At 42.5% G+C, this 18365-nt stretch overlaps 2 protein-coding genes across 5 annotated transcripts in view; both read right to left on the bottom strand.

Moving 5' to 3' along the window:
- LOC123999098 (PDZ and LIM domain protein 5-like) overlaps positions 1-4118 on the bottom strand; it is a 144920-nt gene extending 140802 nt beyond the window's left edge. For all 3 annotated transcript variants that reach the window (XM_046304509.1, XM_046304511.1, XM_046304510.1), the window contains exon 1: positions 3964-4118. The gene's annotated coding sequence lies outside the window, so the exon portion shown is untranslated. The remainder of the gene's footprint in view (positions 1-3963) is intronic.
- Positions 4119-10880: 6762 nt separating this feature from the next.
- The window catches only part of LOC124000234 (melanopsin-B-like), a 35738-nt gene continuing 28253 nt past the window's right edge, over positions 10881-18365 (bottom strand). Inside the window, exons 7-10 of one of the 2 annotated variants that reach the window (XM_046306455.1) lie at positions 17182-17289; positions 16564-16738; positions 13353-13484; positions 10881-12432 (exon numbers count right to left, since the gene is read on the bottom strand). In XM_046306455.1, coding sequence (XP_046162411.1) covers positions 12223-12432; positions 13353-13484; positions 16564-16738; positions 17182-17289 — 625 coding nt within the window. In that variant the 3' untranslated portion in view covers positions 10881-12222. The remainder of the gene's footprint in view (positions 12433-13352; positions 13485-16563; positions 16739-17181; positions 17290-18365) is intronic. The other variant, XM_046306456.1, reaches the window with a different exon arrangement.

Genomic DNA, 18365 nt, shown 5'->3' with positions numbered 1-18365 from the left:
ATGCGAATCACTGGACGCCCGAGGGCTTGACTGACACATTTCTCAACCACCTGGCAAGAAAGTGCCATACTGTAGGGCAGGGATGGGCTACTTTGATTTTAAAAAAAAATCTTAACTCATCATGAGGGGCCGCGGTGTTACAGCTAATTTCCTGCAATTCTACACATTTTGCAATAGGGTGGAGAGAAATGTTTGCAGCTATTAAGTGACTAACAAAATCAATGGTGTCGGTGATTCAACCATGATTAGGCCTACTACAGGTTTAGATAGCTGGCCGCTTGACTTATCAAAGTAAGTTAGTCTGTGGCATGTGACCCCTCTTTTGAAGGCCCTTGGATACATTTTCCAAAAATTATAATGATATATTTATATATTTTTATTGGGGAGGAGCCCGTTGAGGTCTCAACATACTGTTGTAAGTTAGAATAGCAGCATACACAGGTTGCAATTTTGAAATGTGGTTGTGCATCAGCAGTTTTTCTCATGTTATGTCACTCACTTATAGTCGCTCAATTAGCCCGTGTCAGCTAACAATTTTAGATTGGTAAGTTAGTGGCAAACAAGAGTTTTTTTCCCCTAATGACTGATGGGCTTTGGAGGGGGGGGGTCCTACTGACCCCAATGTTGCTTTATCTGAACTGACTATACCAACAGTCACAGACATACAGTATAGCATGCATGGTGCAGTCAAGCCTTTCATGCTCTGTTGAAATTCATTAGTTTAACATTAGTATTTTTACTAGAGGTCGTCCAATTCACTTTTTTTTAAACGCAGATACCGATACCAATTATTGGAGGGCCAAAAAAAAGCCCGATGCCGATTAATCGGACGATTTTTGTATATATATATTTGTAATAATGACAATTACAGCAATACTGAATGAACAATGAACACTTTTATTTTAACTTAATATAATATATTAATAAAATCTATTTAGTCTCAAATAAATAATGAAACATGCTCAATTTGGTTTAAATAATGCAAAAACACAGTGTTGGAGAAGAATTTAAAAGTGCAATATTTGCCATGTAAAAAAGCTAACATTTAAGTTCCTTGCTCAGAACATATGAAAGCTGGTGGTTCAATATTCTCAGTTCTTCAATATTACCAGTTAAGAAGTTTTAGGTTGTCGTTATTATAGGAATTATGACGTGTCGATTATTTCTCTCTATACCATTTGTATTTCATATACCTTTGACTATTGGATGTTCTTATAGGCACTTTAGTATTGCCAGCCTAATCTCGGGAGGTTTGAAGTCATAAACCGCGCTGTGCCTCAATGTAATCTGCCATAATCGTCCAAAAATGCCGATTACCGATTGTTATGAAAACTCGAAATCGGCCCTGATTAGTCAGACATGACGATTAATCGGTCGACCTCTAATTTTTACATTCCTTTTCCATTGAAATGAGCAGAATTGTTAGTACAGAACAACTAAATCATTGTTAGTTAAGTTGTGACACAGGAGTGAGTGAGCAGAAGTCCAGACTCAAACTGAGTTTTCATGTCCAGGAAGTACTACATAGAGGAAGGAGTTAGCCAAAACTCTGCCTGGAGAAGAGAGAGCTCAAGTACGTCTCAACACACACACCTCTGCAGGGGTAAACATGCTTTCAAATGGTTGGACTAAGGGGGTCATTCTCACGAAATTGACATTTGGCTAACAAATTCTCAAGTGTAATTTTTCCAAAAGTGTCCTTATGGATCACTGAGATTAGGATCTGAAGTTATCTATTTAATTTTACCACAATTTGCATAAAATCCCAAAAAGTTACAAACAATTACTAATATTTTGCAACATTGCTCTCCTAATTAAAAGACCTGAATTAAACATAACAGATCAAATTAAAATATTTTAGATTAGAAAATTTGAACAAAATGTTACGATTTCTTCCCAATTTGACCTTTTTAGCCTTTTGATAATGAGCCAGCCATGTGGGGAAAGGGGGTGTTTGAGAATAACAACCTCAAGGCATATAAGCAAATAAATGAACTTAACTTCAACTACCCCTCTAGATGATGCATCATGGGTGAATAAATCTTTATTTCAAAACTGATTGGAGTTTTTACAGGAACTTGAAAAAGTGTTACGTTAATGAAACACGTCCACACACACTGTGTTTGTACGTCATAAATATTATAGTTTATAGTTTATATTATAGTTTTGGAATGTGCGTAGATGTTAGCTTTGTTAGCATAGCCGCCTGGGACATCAGTAAACACCATAAAAGATAACAGGCTGATGGTGACGTGGACCACAATGATTCAGCTACTAAAAACAGACATTGCCAATACTTTTTTTCTGACAGGGCCTCTTATTTCAGTTTAAAAAGGAGAAATATTCTGACTGTGGGGTGTATTTCATGAGTAAGGGAGGGGGATAGAGGCAGAGGGTCATACTCCTGGAGGACAACAGGACACAAGACCCATTACTCCCCCACCTCAGACACACACACACACACATGTACACATGGCATGAGGTATTCCTATAAGGCACCCTTCTCTCCTCTCCAGTGTGACCCAGGGCGGAGGTGAGCTAAATACATCTATGGTTCAGGGGTAATTACAAGCCCAACAGCACCAACCTAGAGTTCACCAAGAGGATAACATGGCACTAACCATCTGGTAATCAACATGTTTTCAGAGTATATCCAATCGGATGGATAGTGGATACGAATTATATGGGACTTACTAAGAAGAAAAAACCCTGCAAAGATGGGGACAACCTTTAACTTTGACTTCCTTCCTAACCTCTCCAAATGTGCAAATCACCTTATCAATAACAGTGGGTCAAGGATCAAATCTTTCACACTGCATATCTGAGTATAGGTAAAGGTCTGCAGGGTCAGATCAGTTTGCACAGCTGATGCATGGATTCTTTTCTAAGCACACCACACATGAACACGATGAACTGTTGTTATAACTACAAACGGTCCTGTGGTCATTTCTATGGCTTCAGGACGTTTTCCTCAGATGTTGAAAAACAAGCCATTATCTGGTCAGAAATGCCGGTCGCCACTGAACAGAAGTACATCAATAGAAAGTCCAAGACAAATGTCAGCTTCACAAGACACAGATTCCCTCTATTATACTGTATACGATCTCCACAGCAGCTTCATGTCTGAGTCCACCAGAAGACTGCTTATAACTGCTTATGACAAAAGGACATACAGGTCGACTGTAAGAACACCAATCACCTGATTTTAAAAAAGCTTTAAAAGTTCTCTCTGACCTTCACTGAATAGACATTTGATAAAAGCTCCTGTAATTACATATATTATTATGTGAACAGAACCCTCACCCAAAATGGACTAGAGACACATGACAACGTTTTAGGAAGGGAGCCTTGGCAATATCCAAGATACACTATGTTCAGTTTAATATTGAACAAAGCATTACTTCATGCCCATGCATGCGTGTCTTACACACCCTATTATGGTACAACGCACAGGGCAGGAAAGACCTTTCACAATTTTCACACAGATCTCAACACGTTCCCTTTCCTTGCCAAGTATAAGGCTACACTGCAATACTAACTCGGCTCCTGCCCATAAAATACATTAGAACAATACAAAAATAAGTACACAAGTAGTAGCCGACATTAATTCCAATTTCAAATGCTCTCTCTCTGTAGTAGTTAGTTATTGAGTCACTGGTGGCATACAAACACCATAACACGTTATATCAACCTGTAAACTGTCTATAAATGACAAATGACTTCAAACACACATTTTTATGACTATATGACAAACTTGGCTACAATGGAGTATCAGCCACACATGGCGTGTTGTAGGTGGGTGAGTGTGGTGTGACTACAAGTTGTTGCTTATTCTTGCCTCGCGCACTTGCTCGTATCTCCTTTAAACTAAAATAAAAGTAGCCTAACAATACCTATCCATTTAATCTCGAATAGTTTTTCTATTCAATTTGTGTCTGTCCCCTGTGTACCAATTGTACTCACCTTTTTGTGGATGAGGCACAGACGGTTCAGTCGAGGTGTTGCGATGTGAAAGCGTGTGACTGTTCTACCGCTACCACAAATTTCAGACTAAACGGAATCAACTGAAGTTAACGGAACTATGACTTCCGCATCGCCCTATATGTCGTCTGACTGGGACATGGTAGGCGGGGAATGCCGGTTACTTCAGTCAACTCGACAATGTTGCAAAATGTAAAAGTAAAATGTATCAATTTTACTTTCAATATGGTTACATTTGTACCCACTTGCTAAGAATATTGGTCCAATTTTAGACGAAGAAAAACTTACAGAAGATTCTTGCACAGCCTATGCCTAGCCTTTATGCTTTACAAATCAAAGTGATACTAAATAAAGGGTGACGTAAAAGGCCATTGATCAAAGGTCATTGGATCAAAATATCGTACAGAAGTTTAGAGTAAAGTGTATTGTTATCATGCAGCATATTACACATAGCATTTCCAGTTGTATTAATTTCAATCTGGTTTAATTTCAATGTGTCTGGATGAGTCTTGATAAACAGAATGAATAGGCTTTTTCCTCAAGTGGACGAGATTGAAAGGGAACAGGGAAGTGAAAGGGGAGGGAAGAGGGGGGGATCAAGAAGACACAATTAAGTCAAGGGAAGAGGGCTTGAAAAGGGAGAGGAAAAGAGGAGGGGAATAATTGGTGGGATTGCAATGTCTGTCAGTGATGGATTTATTTATTGTAATTATGGTGGTTATTTGGCTGGTCTGGTCTAGATAGGAGTGTGTGTTAAAGTTGACTGCTGGCCCACTGTCCTGTACTATCATTATTCAAATGAGGTTTGACTCAACTGAGCACCTGTCAACTTTAGTAATTATCTCAGAGTTGTCTTGATCTTTTTTATTTAATGTTCATTTGATTTTTGTTTTGTTTTTGTGCCTATCCACCACATTCAGAGGACAAAAATAACTTTGTTTTTACACCTTTTTCTTTTCTGTTACATGTACATTCTATATAAACAGCATTTTTTTACACAGTAGTTACATAGCAAAATATAGTTTGAAATATATAGGAGCGATGTGCCAGTAACCCAAAGGTTTCTGGATCGAATCCCCGAGCTGACATGGTAAAAATCTGCCGCTATGCCCCTGAGCAAGGCAGTTAACCCACTGTTCCCCGGACACCGAAGACGTGGATGTCGATTAAGGCAGCCCTCCGTACCTCTCTGTTTCAGAGGGTTGGGTTAATGCGGAAGACACATTTCAGTTGAATGCATTCTGTTGTACAACTGGCTAGGCATTGCCCTTACCCATCTGGATAGATAGTACTTAAACACATCCAGCACACATGAGTGTTTTCAGTCATAAGTATTATAGATCAAACTTGAATTTGATTGTTAATTGGTGCTCATTAGTTTGAGTGCTCATAATGATGATACATTGAGAATTTAGTTGTCTCCAGTTGAAAGTGTCCAAAAGCCAAGGTACAGTAGGTTTTGAGGGTGTACAGAAACACAGCATGAGAGAATCAACTGGTTGATTTACATCAGTGGGTGCTGATGTCATTCTTTCCTTTTCAGGCCTCTGGCTTACAGGGGAGCGAGAGGCTCATGCCAGCAGATAGCTAGAGGTTTATTTGAACCACAATGGAAATAATAGCATCTGTGAAGGTCTTGTCTGATGAAGTAAAAATAGACCAGGATTGATGTTTAAAGCAGGACTGGTCTGTGTTTTGCATGTGAGGTACCCTTGCTCTGTTTAGTACAGCTAAGAATAGTGTTGCATGACAAAATTGTGTTATTTTTGTCAATTGGGCCTCTTCTTTGCAATAATTTTCAACTGGCAATCAAAGAGTACTCAAGTAACTAAAAATGTTAATTGTCAAATTTTTCCAGTCAGAAATTGACACAGTGCCTAACCAAAATTAGGCCTATCACATTGGCATGTGTACGTTTCCTCTTGTCAATTGTCAAGAAAGTAGTTGGGAGCTGTATTATATGCTCAGATTAGGTGTGCCCTCTAGTGGTTAAATAGAAAACTGTAAATGATTCGTCTTTCTTCTTCAGAGCCCTGATTGTAGGGTCAGGCTCCAATATCAACACTGCAACCAACAAGGATCCCAGTAGTCTTAAAGCCAGAGAAGCCATTGGGTTAGAAGTTTACATACACTAAGTTGACTGTGCCTTTAAACAGCTTGGAAAATTCCAGAAAATGATGTCATTGCTTTAGAAGCTTCTGATAGGCTAATTGACATAATTTGAGTCAATTGGAGGTGTACCTGTGGATGTATTTCAAGGCCTACCTTCAAACTCAGTGCCTCTTTGCTTGACATCATGGGAAAATCAAAAGAAATCAGCCAAGACCTCAGTAAAAAAAATGTAGACCACCACAAGTCTGGTTCATCCTTGGGAGCAATTTCCAAATGCCTGAAGGTACCATGTTAATTTGTACAAACAATAGTACGCAAGTATAAACACCATGGGACCACGCAGCCGTCAAACCTGCCAGGGAGGAGATGCGTTCTGTCTCCTAGAGATGAAAGTACTTTGGTGCGAAAAGCGCAAATTAAACCCAGAACAACAGCAAAGGACCTTGTGAAGATGTTGGAGCTAACCGGTACAAAAGTATCTATATCCACAGTAAAACGAGTCCTATATTCAAATCAAAGTTTATTTGTCAGGTGCCTTACAGTGAAATGCTTACTTACAGGCTCTAACTAATAGCGCAAATAAGCTAGGTAGGTAAAGAAATAAAACAACAGTAAAAAGACAGGCTGTATACAGCAGCGAGGCTATAAAAGTAGCGAGGCAACATACAGACACCGGTTAGTCAGGCTGATTGAGGTAGTATGTACATGTAGATATGTTTAAAGTGACTATGCATATATGATGAACAGAGAGTAGCAGTAGCGTAAAAGAGTGGTTGTCGGTTGGTTTGTTGGACACAATGCAGATAGCCCGGTTAGCCAATGTGTGGGGCACTGGTTGGTCAGCCCAATTGAGGTAGTATGTACATGAATGTATAGTTAAAGTGACTATGTATATAAGATAAACAGAGAGTAGCAGCAGCGTAAAAAGAGGGGTTGGTGGGGGGGAACACAATGCAAATAGTCCGGGTAGCCATTTGATTACCTGTTCAGGAGTCTTATGGCTTGGGGGTAAAAACTGTTGAGAAGCCTTTTTGTCCTGGACTTGGCACTCTGGTACCACTTGCCATTCGGTACTAGAGAGAACTGTCTATGACTGGGGTGGCTGCGGTCTTTGAAAATTTTTAGGGCCTTCCTCTGACATCGCCTGGTGTAAAGGTCCTGGATGGCAGGAAGCTTTGCCCCAGTGATGTACTGGGCTGTACACACTACCCTCTGTAGTGCCGTGCGGTCAGAGGCCGAGCAATTGCCTTACCAGGCAGTGATGCAACCAGGATGCTCTCGAGGTTGCAGCTGTAGAACCTTTTGAGGAACTGAGGACCAATGCCAAATCTTTTTAGTTTCCTGAGGGGGAATAGGCTTTGTCGTGCCCTCTTCACGACTGTCTTGGTGTGTTTGGACCATTCTAGTTTGTTGTTGATGTGGACACCAAGGGACATGAAGCTCTCAACCTGCTCGGTCCTCCTTTTCCTGTAGTCCACAATAATCTTCTTAGTCTTGGTTACATTGAGGGATAGGTTGTTATTCTGGCACCACCTGACCAGGTCTCTGACTTCCTCCGTCTAGGAAGATATAACCTGAAAGGTCGCTCAGCAAGGAAGAAGCCACTGCTCCAAAACCACCATTAAAAAACAGACTACGGTTTGCAACTGCACATGGGGACAAAGATCGTACTTTATGGAGAAACGTCCTCTGGTCTGATGAAACAAAAATAGAACTGTTTGGCCATAATGACCATCGTTATGTTTGGAGGAAAAAGGGGAGGCTTGCAAGCCGAAGAACACCATCCCAACCGTGAAGCACGGGGGTGGCAGCATCATGTTGTGGGGGTGCTTTTCTGCAGGAGGGACTGGTGCACTTCACAAAATAGAAAAATCTGTGGATATTTTGAAGCAACATTTCAAGACATAAGCCAGGAAGTTCAAGCTTTGTTGCAAATGGGTCTTCAAAATGGAAAATGGACAACCCCAAGCATGCTTCCAAATTTTTGGCAAAATGGCATAAGGACAACAAAGTCAAATTATTGGAGTGGCCATCACAAAGCCCTGACCTCAATCCCATAGAAAATTTGTGGGCAGAACTGAAAAAACATGTTCGAGCAAGGAGGCCTACAAACCTGACGCAGTTACACCAGCTCTGTCAGGAGGAATGGGCCAAAAGTCACAGAACTTATTGTGGGAAGGCTACCTGAAACGTTTGACCCAAGTTAAACAATTTAAAGTCAATGCTACAAAATGCTAATTCAGTGTACGGTCCTTCTGTAGCTCAGTTGGTAGAGCATGGCGCTTGTAACGCCAGGGTACTGGGTTTGATCCCCGGGACCACCCATACATAGAATGTATGCACACATGCACACATGACTGTAAGTTGCTTTGGATAAAAGCGTCTGCTAAATAGCATATATATATATGTAAACTTCTGACCCACTGGGAATGTGATGAAAGAAATCAAATCTGAAATAAATCATTCTCTCTACTATTATTCTGATATTTCACATTCTTAAAATAAAGTGGTGATCCTAACTGAACTAAGAAAGGGAATTTTTACTAGGATTAAATGTCAGGAATTGACAAACTGAGTTTAAATGTATTTGCTAAGGTGTATGCAAACGTCCGACTTCAACAGTAGTTACTCTGATTGATGGGTTATGCAGCAATGCCAACTGCCTATATAGTTTATCCCCACACAGCAATGCCAACAATACCCTGAACTGTACCAGCTTAAAAGAGGGAGATGCACACACTCTGATCCTGTTAAGTGACAGACTACTTTATATATATCAATTCTTGTTAAAGACCAGAACCATGCAACGTGTGTATGGCAAGAACACAAAAAGAAGTGTCTTGTGAGGCTCAATAGAGTAGATCTTGTTTTCACCTTTATTGTACTTCCATTGCATATGTGCCGTCCTCCTTTGCTTCTTTGCTCAAAATAATGTATTTCTCTGCACCTGTGAAGGGATTAAAAAAAACCGTTGTTACACAAGCAATGAAGCCCACCACCTTCAGATAGCACTTCCTATACCCTTAGAGATACACCAGTGCTTTGACTGTAGTAGAATAATAACAAATATAGACCCGTTTTGTTGTCTTAAAACGTAATTCAGAAAGTTCTAGGTATTTCAAGAGCTTGCCATCAAGTCAAACTACAAGGCACACCACGAAAGGAAATTGAGATCCAAAATGAAAAAATGTATAGGAAGAGCTCCAGGAGGATCTTCAAAGAGGGGAATGGAGTGAAGCTGAGAGCTGGAGATAATCTGGGTGTAACAGAAGGGTAACAGGGGAAGTTTTTGGAGGCGATGTACGCTGAATCAAGAGGAGTCAGAGGTGGTATACAGGGGGTTATGTACTTTTATGAGTTGATCATTAGCTGGTAAAGTCATGTTTTAACCTCAACGGGTGTCTGACATCGGTTGATAAGGGTAGCATTTTTGTATTTCTCTGCTGATTGCTCCTACAGCATGTTCTGTTTAAAACTGATCAATGACATTCTGTGGAGAGACGGTTCACTCACCTGGTCCTGGTCCAAAACAGCAACAAGCTACTGTAAATGTTAAGAAAAAGAAATTAGTCACACAAAAAAAATGCAATGGATGGATTTATAGTTCAACCTCATGAAGACATCCAAATCTACAGAGCCGTATACCCTCAAACCCGTCACGCTGTACCCTCATTAAAGATCTGGACAGAGAGTAGCAACAGGCACACTTACAGTATACATGCCATAACAGTAATACCTGAACTACAGTAATACCAGTAATACCTGAAAATAAAATGCACAGTAGGTGTTACATAATTTTTATGGTAGAGGGCATTAGCATCACAACTGTTTTAGGTGAAGTGTTACCTAGATTATTGTGCTCAATCCTGGAGATAAGAAATTTTCACTGACCACACAATTTGACATTTAATCAATATTGCTCAGCAGTGATTCACGTTTATCGAATATGATTCATGGAATGGGTGTGTCTATGCCACTGAATGCATGCATGCTTGAATGAACTGAACTAACTAAGCATAACAAAGAGCTCTGCTGTCTTTAAATCTAGTCAATGGTCAATTTCTACCACCACAAAAGCTTATACATTTTCCAAAATCAGCTAATATAACACTCAAACCAATGTGGTTATTGAAAATGATTGAAAACATCAAAACCCATTACTGCACAAGATGTTAATCTCATTTATCTTAGACACCCGTCAGGCTACATAAGGATATGATCAATAAATAGTTGTGTCAGGGGGGAAGGCAGCGTCATGTCGCCAAGCATTCAACACCTCCCACAGACAGACGGACAGTACACACACACACACACACACACACACACACACACACACACACACACACACACACACACACACACACACACACACACACACACACACACACACACACACACACACACACACACACACACACACACACACAAATAATCATGTGAGAAAAGCATGTTGTATGGAGGGCCTCCCTTAAAGCTCTTTGAGTCCACTGAGGTCAGAGAGGGCCTTGCATTCTGCTGCATGACGAGGTTGAGCGTCTCATTCTGATGCCTTTGTGCCTAAGCTGGAGCTATTGGTCTGCAGAAGTCATCCATGGTGGGAAGCTCTCAAACAATTGTAGAACTGTATAAACTGTAAAGTCCTCTGGATATTCTGGAGCATAAAAGAAGTTCAAAGAAAATTTGGGTGAGAAAGGGTGAAGCAATTCCATGACTATAACTGCCTCGTTTTATCATGCCTCAAATTGGTAGGTCTACCTGAAAGAATTTCAAGGAAGCAGACACGGGTGCAATTTGAGTTTATGCAGTAAAAGTATTTCCTCATCTAAAAGAACACATATCCCACAGGTAAAGACACCTAACCAATATCACGCCGGCATCGAGTTCCCTTCCAAAATATGACTTTAGGTTCGATCAGGGTTATTCAGAGTTTGATATAGAAACCCCCACCCTTCTTCTCAAAGCCACACATAGTATAAACCCATCATTTAATCGTAATCTGGTACCTACAGGAAATACTGTACATGTGCACATACAACAGAACATACAGTACTTGTGACAGATGATAAGGAAATGCTCCACAGTCCATGGGGATTACAAACCCAGTAGTAGACGGTTGAAAAACAAGTGGCAATCAAACCTTGTACAGCCACACACAAAATACTCTAAACATTTCAGTAATTATATGATTTAGTTTCCAAAGGTTAAATCATACAAAATTACTTCATTTTCTATACTCCTCCTTTACACAAAGTTTGACCCTAAGGAAAGTGTTTGGTATGTATAGTAACAGTCTTGAGCCTTTCTAACTCTCTCTAGTCTAGATGGTTTGTATTTGGATTGGGCTGCATCATTTGGTTTGAATCAAGTGGATCTTTTGTCTTATTGATTTCTGGTGAATCAGTTGGTTCTGATATGATGTGGTTCTTGGTTTTAGAATGTGCACTTTCAGAAAGATCCTTCAACCTGCTGGGTTGATCACCAAAAAACAAGTCCATCCGAGTCTTTACAGTGTCCTTACGTCCTTGTGCGGTGATGGTAGATTCTACTCAGGCCTTAAAGCAGGTATAGGACAACCTACTCAGTAGCCTGCAGTAGGAGACCAACGGATTGTTTGTCATGAGATATTTGTTTGTCATTAAAACATTAAAACAGGCCATACATAAGACAAACACTGGACAGAAGTGTGTCAAGATCATACAGTAGATTACACATACTCTGACAGTTGGGAAAGCATTACAAGCTGATTGGCTACACACAGAGCGTTGTGACTGAAGAACAGTAGTGATTAAAGGTGATTCTGTTTACAGCTGATTGTATTTAACATAAGTATAACCTTCTTGGACCATGACAATCCTCACTTGCTCTCTATTGTCTGTATTGTACAATATTGTGACAGTACCACATCCACACATCATGCATACAGCAAAGACTTCAGACAGACTCCCCAGGGGGGGTTTCAGGAGAGGAACTTTTCAACCAACTCCAGCAGTTCATTGGAGCAGTTTAAGCTCTGCAGGCCCAGTAGCATGTTCCCCTCACAGGTCTGTGCTCCATGCCCCGTATAGTGCCCCGTCGTCTCTGACGAGGGGCTGATGATGATGTGTTGAACCTCACAGTCTCTGTGTTTGTTCAGTGTGCTGGGGGACCTAGGGGGTGAGGAGGCTGGTGGTGGGGCGGCAGGGGGGTGGCTCCTCCACCTCCTCCTGAGCTGACTGGGGGGGCTCTCTCCTGGGTCTTCTCCTCCTCCTGCCACCCCTCCACAGCCTCCTCCCTGGTCACAGATTCAGACACTAGGTCGTGGTCACAGCTGCTCAGTGAGCCCCTCTTGAGGATAGCAGCCTGAGGGAGACAAACACTATTAGAGAACCAAATAAATGGGCAGTGAATTACATTTTTACCATCGTCACTTTTAATTAGTTAAAATTTAGAAAGGTTCTAACCACCAACTCACTCCTGGCAAGAGAGGGCACGTTAAGAGGGTACGACAACACCTTTCCCCCCCTCAGGAGACTGAAAAGATTTGGCATGGGTCCCCAGATCCTCCAAAAGTTCTACAGTTGCACCATCGAGAGCATCCTGACCTGTTGCATCACCGCCTGGTATGGCAACTGCTCGGCATCTGACCGTAAGGCACTACAGAGGGTAGTGTGTACAGCCAAGTACATCACTTGGGCCAAGCTTCCTGCCACCCAGGACCTATATACTAGGCGGTGCCAGAGGAAGGCCCCAAAATTTGTCTCCAGTCACCCAATTGACACCAGTCACCCAAGTCATAGACTGTTTTCTCAGCTACCGCACGGCAAGTGGTACCGGAGCGCCAAGTCTAGGACCAAAAAGCTCATTAACAGCTTCTACCCCCAAGCCATAAGACTGCTGAACAACTAAACTAATCAAATGGCCACCGGACTATTTACATTGACCCCCCCCCCCTCCCTTTGTTTTTACACCGCTGCTACTCACTGTTTATTATCTATGCATAGTCACTTCACCCCTACGTACATGTAACAATGACCTCAACTAACCTGTACCCCGGCACATTGACTCAGTACCTGTACCCCCTGTATATAGCCTGGTTATTGTTATTTTATTGTGTTACTTTTTATAATTTTTTACCTTAGTTTATTCTCAATATTTTCTTAACTCTTTCTTGAACTGCACTATTGGTTAAGGGCTTGTAAGTAAGCATTTCACGGTAAGGTCTATACTTGTTGTATTCGGCGCATGTGACAAATAAAGTTTGATTTGAATTGAACACGTACCTTACCTTTTTCTGCCTGCTGCTGGGCTGACTGTCTGCACTCCTTCACTCTCAGAGCTCCAGAGGAGTGGCTGATTCTCAGAGACTGGCTCTTCTGGTCGTAGGGGTCCAGCTCCACGTCACTCCACACCTGCTGTGAAAGTTACACACAACACAGCTCCAAGTCAGCCAGGTCCAAGTCAGCCAGGTCCAAGTCAGCCATGTCCAATTCAGCCAGGTCCAAGTCAGCCAAGTCAGCCAGGTCAGCCAGGTCCAAGTCAGCCAAGTCACCCAGGTCAGCCAGGTCCAAGTCAGCCAAGTCAGCCAGGTCCAAGTCACCCAAGTCAGCCAGGTCCAAGTCAGCCAGGTTCAAGTCAGTCAGGTCAGCCAGGTCCAAGTCAGCCAAGTCAGCCAGGTCTAAGTGAGCCAAGTCAGCCAGGTCCAAGTGAGCCAAGTCAGCCAGGTCCAAGTCAGCCAGGTCCAAGTCAGCCAGGTCCAAGTCAGCCAGGTCCAAGTGAGCCAAGTCAGCCAGGTCCAAGTGAGCCAAGTCAGCCAGGTCCAAGTCAGCCAGGTCCAAGTCAGCCAGGTCCAAGTCAGCCAGGTCAGCCAGGTCCAAGTGAGCCAAGTCAGCCAGGTCCAAGTCAGCCAGGTCCAAGTCAGCCAGGTCCAAGTCAGCCAGGTCCAAGTGAGCCAAGTCAGCCAGGTCCAAGTGAGCCAAGTCAGCCAGGTCCAAGTCAGCCAGGTCCAAGTTAGCCAGGTTCAAGTCAGCCAGGTCCAAGTGAGCCAAGACAGCCAGGTCCAAGTCAGCCAGGTCCAAGTCAGCCAGGTCCAAGTCAGCTAGGTCAGCCAGGTCCAAGTCAGCCAGGTCAGTATATGTAATGTAGCTGTAAATTCAGTTTCAATAAAGTATGCCTAGATAACTGAAAACTCGAAAATTGAAAGGGGATTATTGGGTAAATCCTTTGTTTGGACACAATTGTAGGAGGTCCAGGATATGGACATCCTACTGTTTAGTTGTGTTTGTGTGGACTAAGCACTTGCAGAAGGTATAGGATGGAACCGGCAGCCATAAAAGTGCTGAGCCTGCCCATGGCACGTGGGCCCTGCTACCCCTCCCCAGACCAGTGGACACTGGACACACAGCTCTGAAAGGGCTCAGAGGTAATGTGAAGGGACACTTATTTCCCCTACAGACCTCTCAAACACACAGAACCTCGATAGAGAGATCATCAGACCAACAGCTCCTGGTGTGCTGCTGTGTGTTAGCCAGTTATCCACTCAGCAGCTGAGCTCTAATCCAGCATGTACACATAGTAAAGTTATTGCTGTGCTGCTGGATGCCTGTGTGTGACAGCCAGTTAGCAAAGAGCCCTGGGATGTGTCAGGGAGTTTTTTGTCATTGTCCTCACTCAGCAGCTGATCTCCAATCCAGCATGTAAACACATAGTGAAGTTATTGTGTGTTATGCCCATAGGGGCACGTGTCCCCTCAGATTTGTCCTTTTATTTATTTATGTATTTATTTATTAATAATAAATAAATAAATAAATAAAATTGTTTGTTTTTTCTCTGTAATACTACTAGCCACTTAGCAATTTTGTCATTAGCTAGCCCAGATAGGTTCCCAATCTCCCAACCTCATAACTAACTACCAAAAGGACATTTCAGGCTATCAATCAAGTTAGAGTAGCTATCTTGTCTAATATCTTAGCTGGCATGTCTGCTGGCAAGGTTGGTACACTTGAGAAAGGCAAGCAACAACTAAATGTACTGAATAAGACTCACAATGTCCTACAATCTTTTACCCAGATTTTAGCAGAGATGCACAGAAGCATATTTATAGGAGGAGTTCCCACATATGCTGTGCACTTGTTGGCTGCTTTTCCTATACTCTGGGGTCCACCTCATCTCAATTGGGTAGAAGGTCAAGTGATTGTGGAGGCCAGATCATTTGATGCAGCACTCCATCACACTCCTTCTTGGTCAAATAGCCCTTACACAACCTGGAGGTGTGTTGGGTCATTGTCCTCTTGAAAAACAAATGATAGTCCAACTAAGCACAAACCAGAAGGGATGGCATATAACTGCAGAATGCTGTGGTAGCCATGTTCTAAATAAATCACAAACCAGAAGGGATGGCATATAACTGCAGAATGCTGTGGTAGCCATGTTCTAAATAAATCACAAACCAGAAGGGATGGCATATAACTGCAGAATGCTGTGGTAGCCATGCTTGTTAAGTGTGCCTTGAATTCTAAATCAATCACAAACAGTGTTACCAGCAAAGCACCCCCACACACCTCCTCGTCCATGCTTCACGGTGGGAACTACACATAAGAAGATCATCCATTCACCTACCCTGCGTCTCACAAAGACAAGGAGGTTGGAACCAAAAATCAAAGATTTGGACCCATCAAACCAAAGGACAGATTTCCACCGGTCTAATGTTTATTGGCCCAAGCAAGTCTCTTCTTCTTATTGGTGTCCTCAAGTAGTGGTTTCTTTGCTGCAAACTGACCATGAAGGCTTGATTCACACAGTCTCCTCTGAACAGTTGATGTTGAGATGTGTCTGTTACTTGAACTCTGTGAAGCATTTATTTGGGCTGCAATCTGAAGTGCAGTTAACCCTAATGAACATCCTCTACAGCAGAGGTAACTCTGGGTCTTCCATTCCTGTGGCGGTCCTCATGAGAGACAGTTTCATCATCATGCTTGATGGTTTTTGCGACTGCAGTTGAGGAAACTTTTAAAGTTATTGAAATGTTCCATATTGACTGACCTTCATGTCTTTAAGTAATGATGGATTGTCATTTCTCCTTGCTTATTTAAGCTGTTCTTGCCATAATATGGACTTGGTCTGTCACCAAATAGGGCTATCTTCTGTCTACCACCCATACCTTGTCACAACGCAACTGATTGGCTCAAACGCATTAAGAAGGAAAGAAATTCCACAAATTAACTTTTAACATGGCACACCTGTTAATTTAAATGCATTCTAGGTGACTACCTCATGAAGCTGGTTGAGAGAATGCCAAGAGTGTGCAAAGCTGTCATCAAGTCAAAGGGTGGCTACTTTGAAGAATCTCAAATATATTTTTGGTTACTACATGATTCCATATGTGTTATTTCATAGTTTAGTTTTGATGTCTTGATGTCACTCTTATTCTACAATGTATGAAATAGTAAAAATAAAGAAAAACTTTTGACTGGTACTGTAAGCACAACAACTCACTGTGTCTCCGGTGGACATGGAGGACACTTTATGGAACTTGGTCTTGGAGGTGGAGGACTGTCTGCTGAGCATAGGGTCCCTGAAGGAGGACTCGCTGTTGGACATAGAGATACATCCCTTCCTGAGGGGTTGGGCCAGGAAGTGCAGACAGGGAACTTTCTCTGCCAGAGTGTCTCTGTATGGGAGAGTCAACAAAGGAGAAAGGCAAGGGGAAAAGGAGAGATAGAATGTCAAGCATACAGTCCACCAAACCCTCCCTACTGTCATCATCACCTAAGTCAGTTGTAAGTTAACAAGTCAGTTATTACAAGAGTCTCATCTGGTTGGCCAAATGAGCCCTGGGGGCAACTTGCCAAATCAAACATTAGGTTATGACAGGTTTGGACAGTACATAACTAGGGGAGAATCTCAACTGCGTACTCCTTGCATCCTCTCTTCTCGCCTCCTTCTCAAAAACCATTGTATGAGATAGCTAGAGGTCCCTCCCCTCTGACCTTCAAATCGTTTTGTGAAGGAGGCGAGAAGAGAGGAGAAAAGACATGAGGAGCAACTGAGATTCTTCCAAGATGTTTTGAGCTGTGCCCTAATGGAGGGAGACATTGAGATGGCTGTACTCACCTGTACTTAGAGTGGATGATGGCATAGATGAAAGGGTTATAGATGGCTGAGGCTTTGGCAATGACAGCAGGGACGGCCTTGGAGTAGGGGCTGAGGGCACGTCCATAGCTGAAAGGAGAGAGAACATGAATAGGACACTACAAGCCTCACAGGTATGTCAAGTTATCTGAACCATTCAGTTTTTTCTGGCACATGGCAGTATTCCATTCTGCTCTGCTTCCACCCTCTAACAATACGATTGGAGTCTTAACTGTATGTGTGTGTACAGTATGTCTGTGGATGGTCAGTCATGCGTTGGTCAGTCCCTGCCCGTCTGTGCCTTGGTCACTCTATTGGCACTGTCTGCCTAGGTAGCTCCTGTGCAGCCTGTTTGTATGGCTCGGCAGTGGCCCAAAAGTGTTGCGGAATGAGCATGAGGAATCATACTCTTAATTATCCCTTTCTCTCCGACAGACTACACTTCCTCTCTTCACATCCACTCTCCTGGAGGTATGAGCAAGGCCTTAGCAGTACACTCATGGCCAGGCTGCTGCAGTACGTACAAGACGCTCCCCATACACAACTCTCAAAACCATCTGTTTCAAACAGTCTCTGTTTGAAACAACGTTTTCAAAACTCCCAAAACAGTCTTTCTCAGACTCTCACCTCTTCGACAGACGTGCCTGCTATTCGGAACCAATCCCAGCCTTACTCTGAGGATTTGGAGTGAGATTCGTAGAGAATGTATCACCGATTCTTCGGCATTACCCCAAAGTTCTGCAGTACAAAAATTCTCAGCTTCATATCTGAATCAACACAGTCAGATAAAACCCCTATTCATGCCTCCTGATCACTCATACCCAGATCACATGCCCTCGAACTATAATCGTTGCCTAAGTGTCTCAACAAGTACACTACAAGGCCAAAAGTATATGGTCACCCCTTCAAATTACTGGCTTCGGCTATTTCAGCCACACACGTTGCTGACAGGTGTATAAAATCGAGCACACAGCCATTCAATCTCCATAGACAAACACTGGCAGTAGAATGGCCCGTACTGAAGAGCTCAGTGACTTTCAACAAGACAGTTCATCAAATTTCTGCCCTGTTAGAGCTGCTCCGGTCAACTGTAAGTGCTGTTATTGTGAAGTGGAAATGTGTAGGAGTAACAATGGCTCAGACGCAAAGTGGTAGACCGCACAAGC

This window comes from Oncorhynchus gorbuscha, linkage group LG16, assembly GCF_021184085.1.
Source record: "Oncorhynchus gorbuscha isolate QuinsamMale2020 ecotype Even-year linkage group LG16, OgorEven_v1.0, whole genome shotgun sequence".
Lineage (NCBI taxonomy): Eukaryota > Metazoa > Chordata > Actinopteri > Salmoniformes > Salmonidae > Oncorhynchus > Oncorhynchus gorbuscha.
This window is presented reverse-complemented; position numbering and strand designations above follow the sequence as displayed.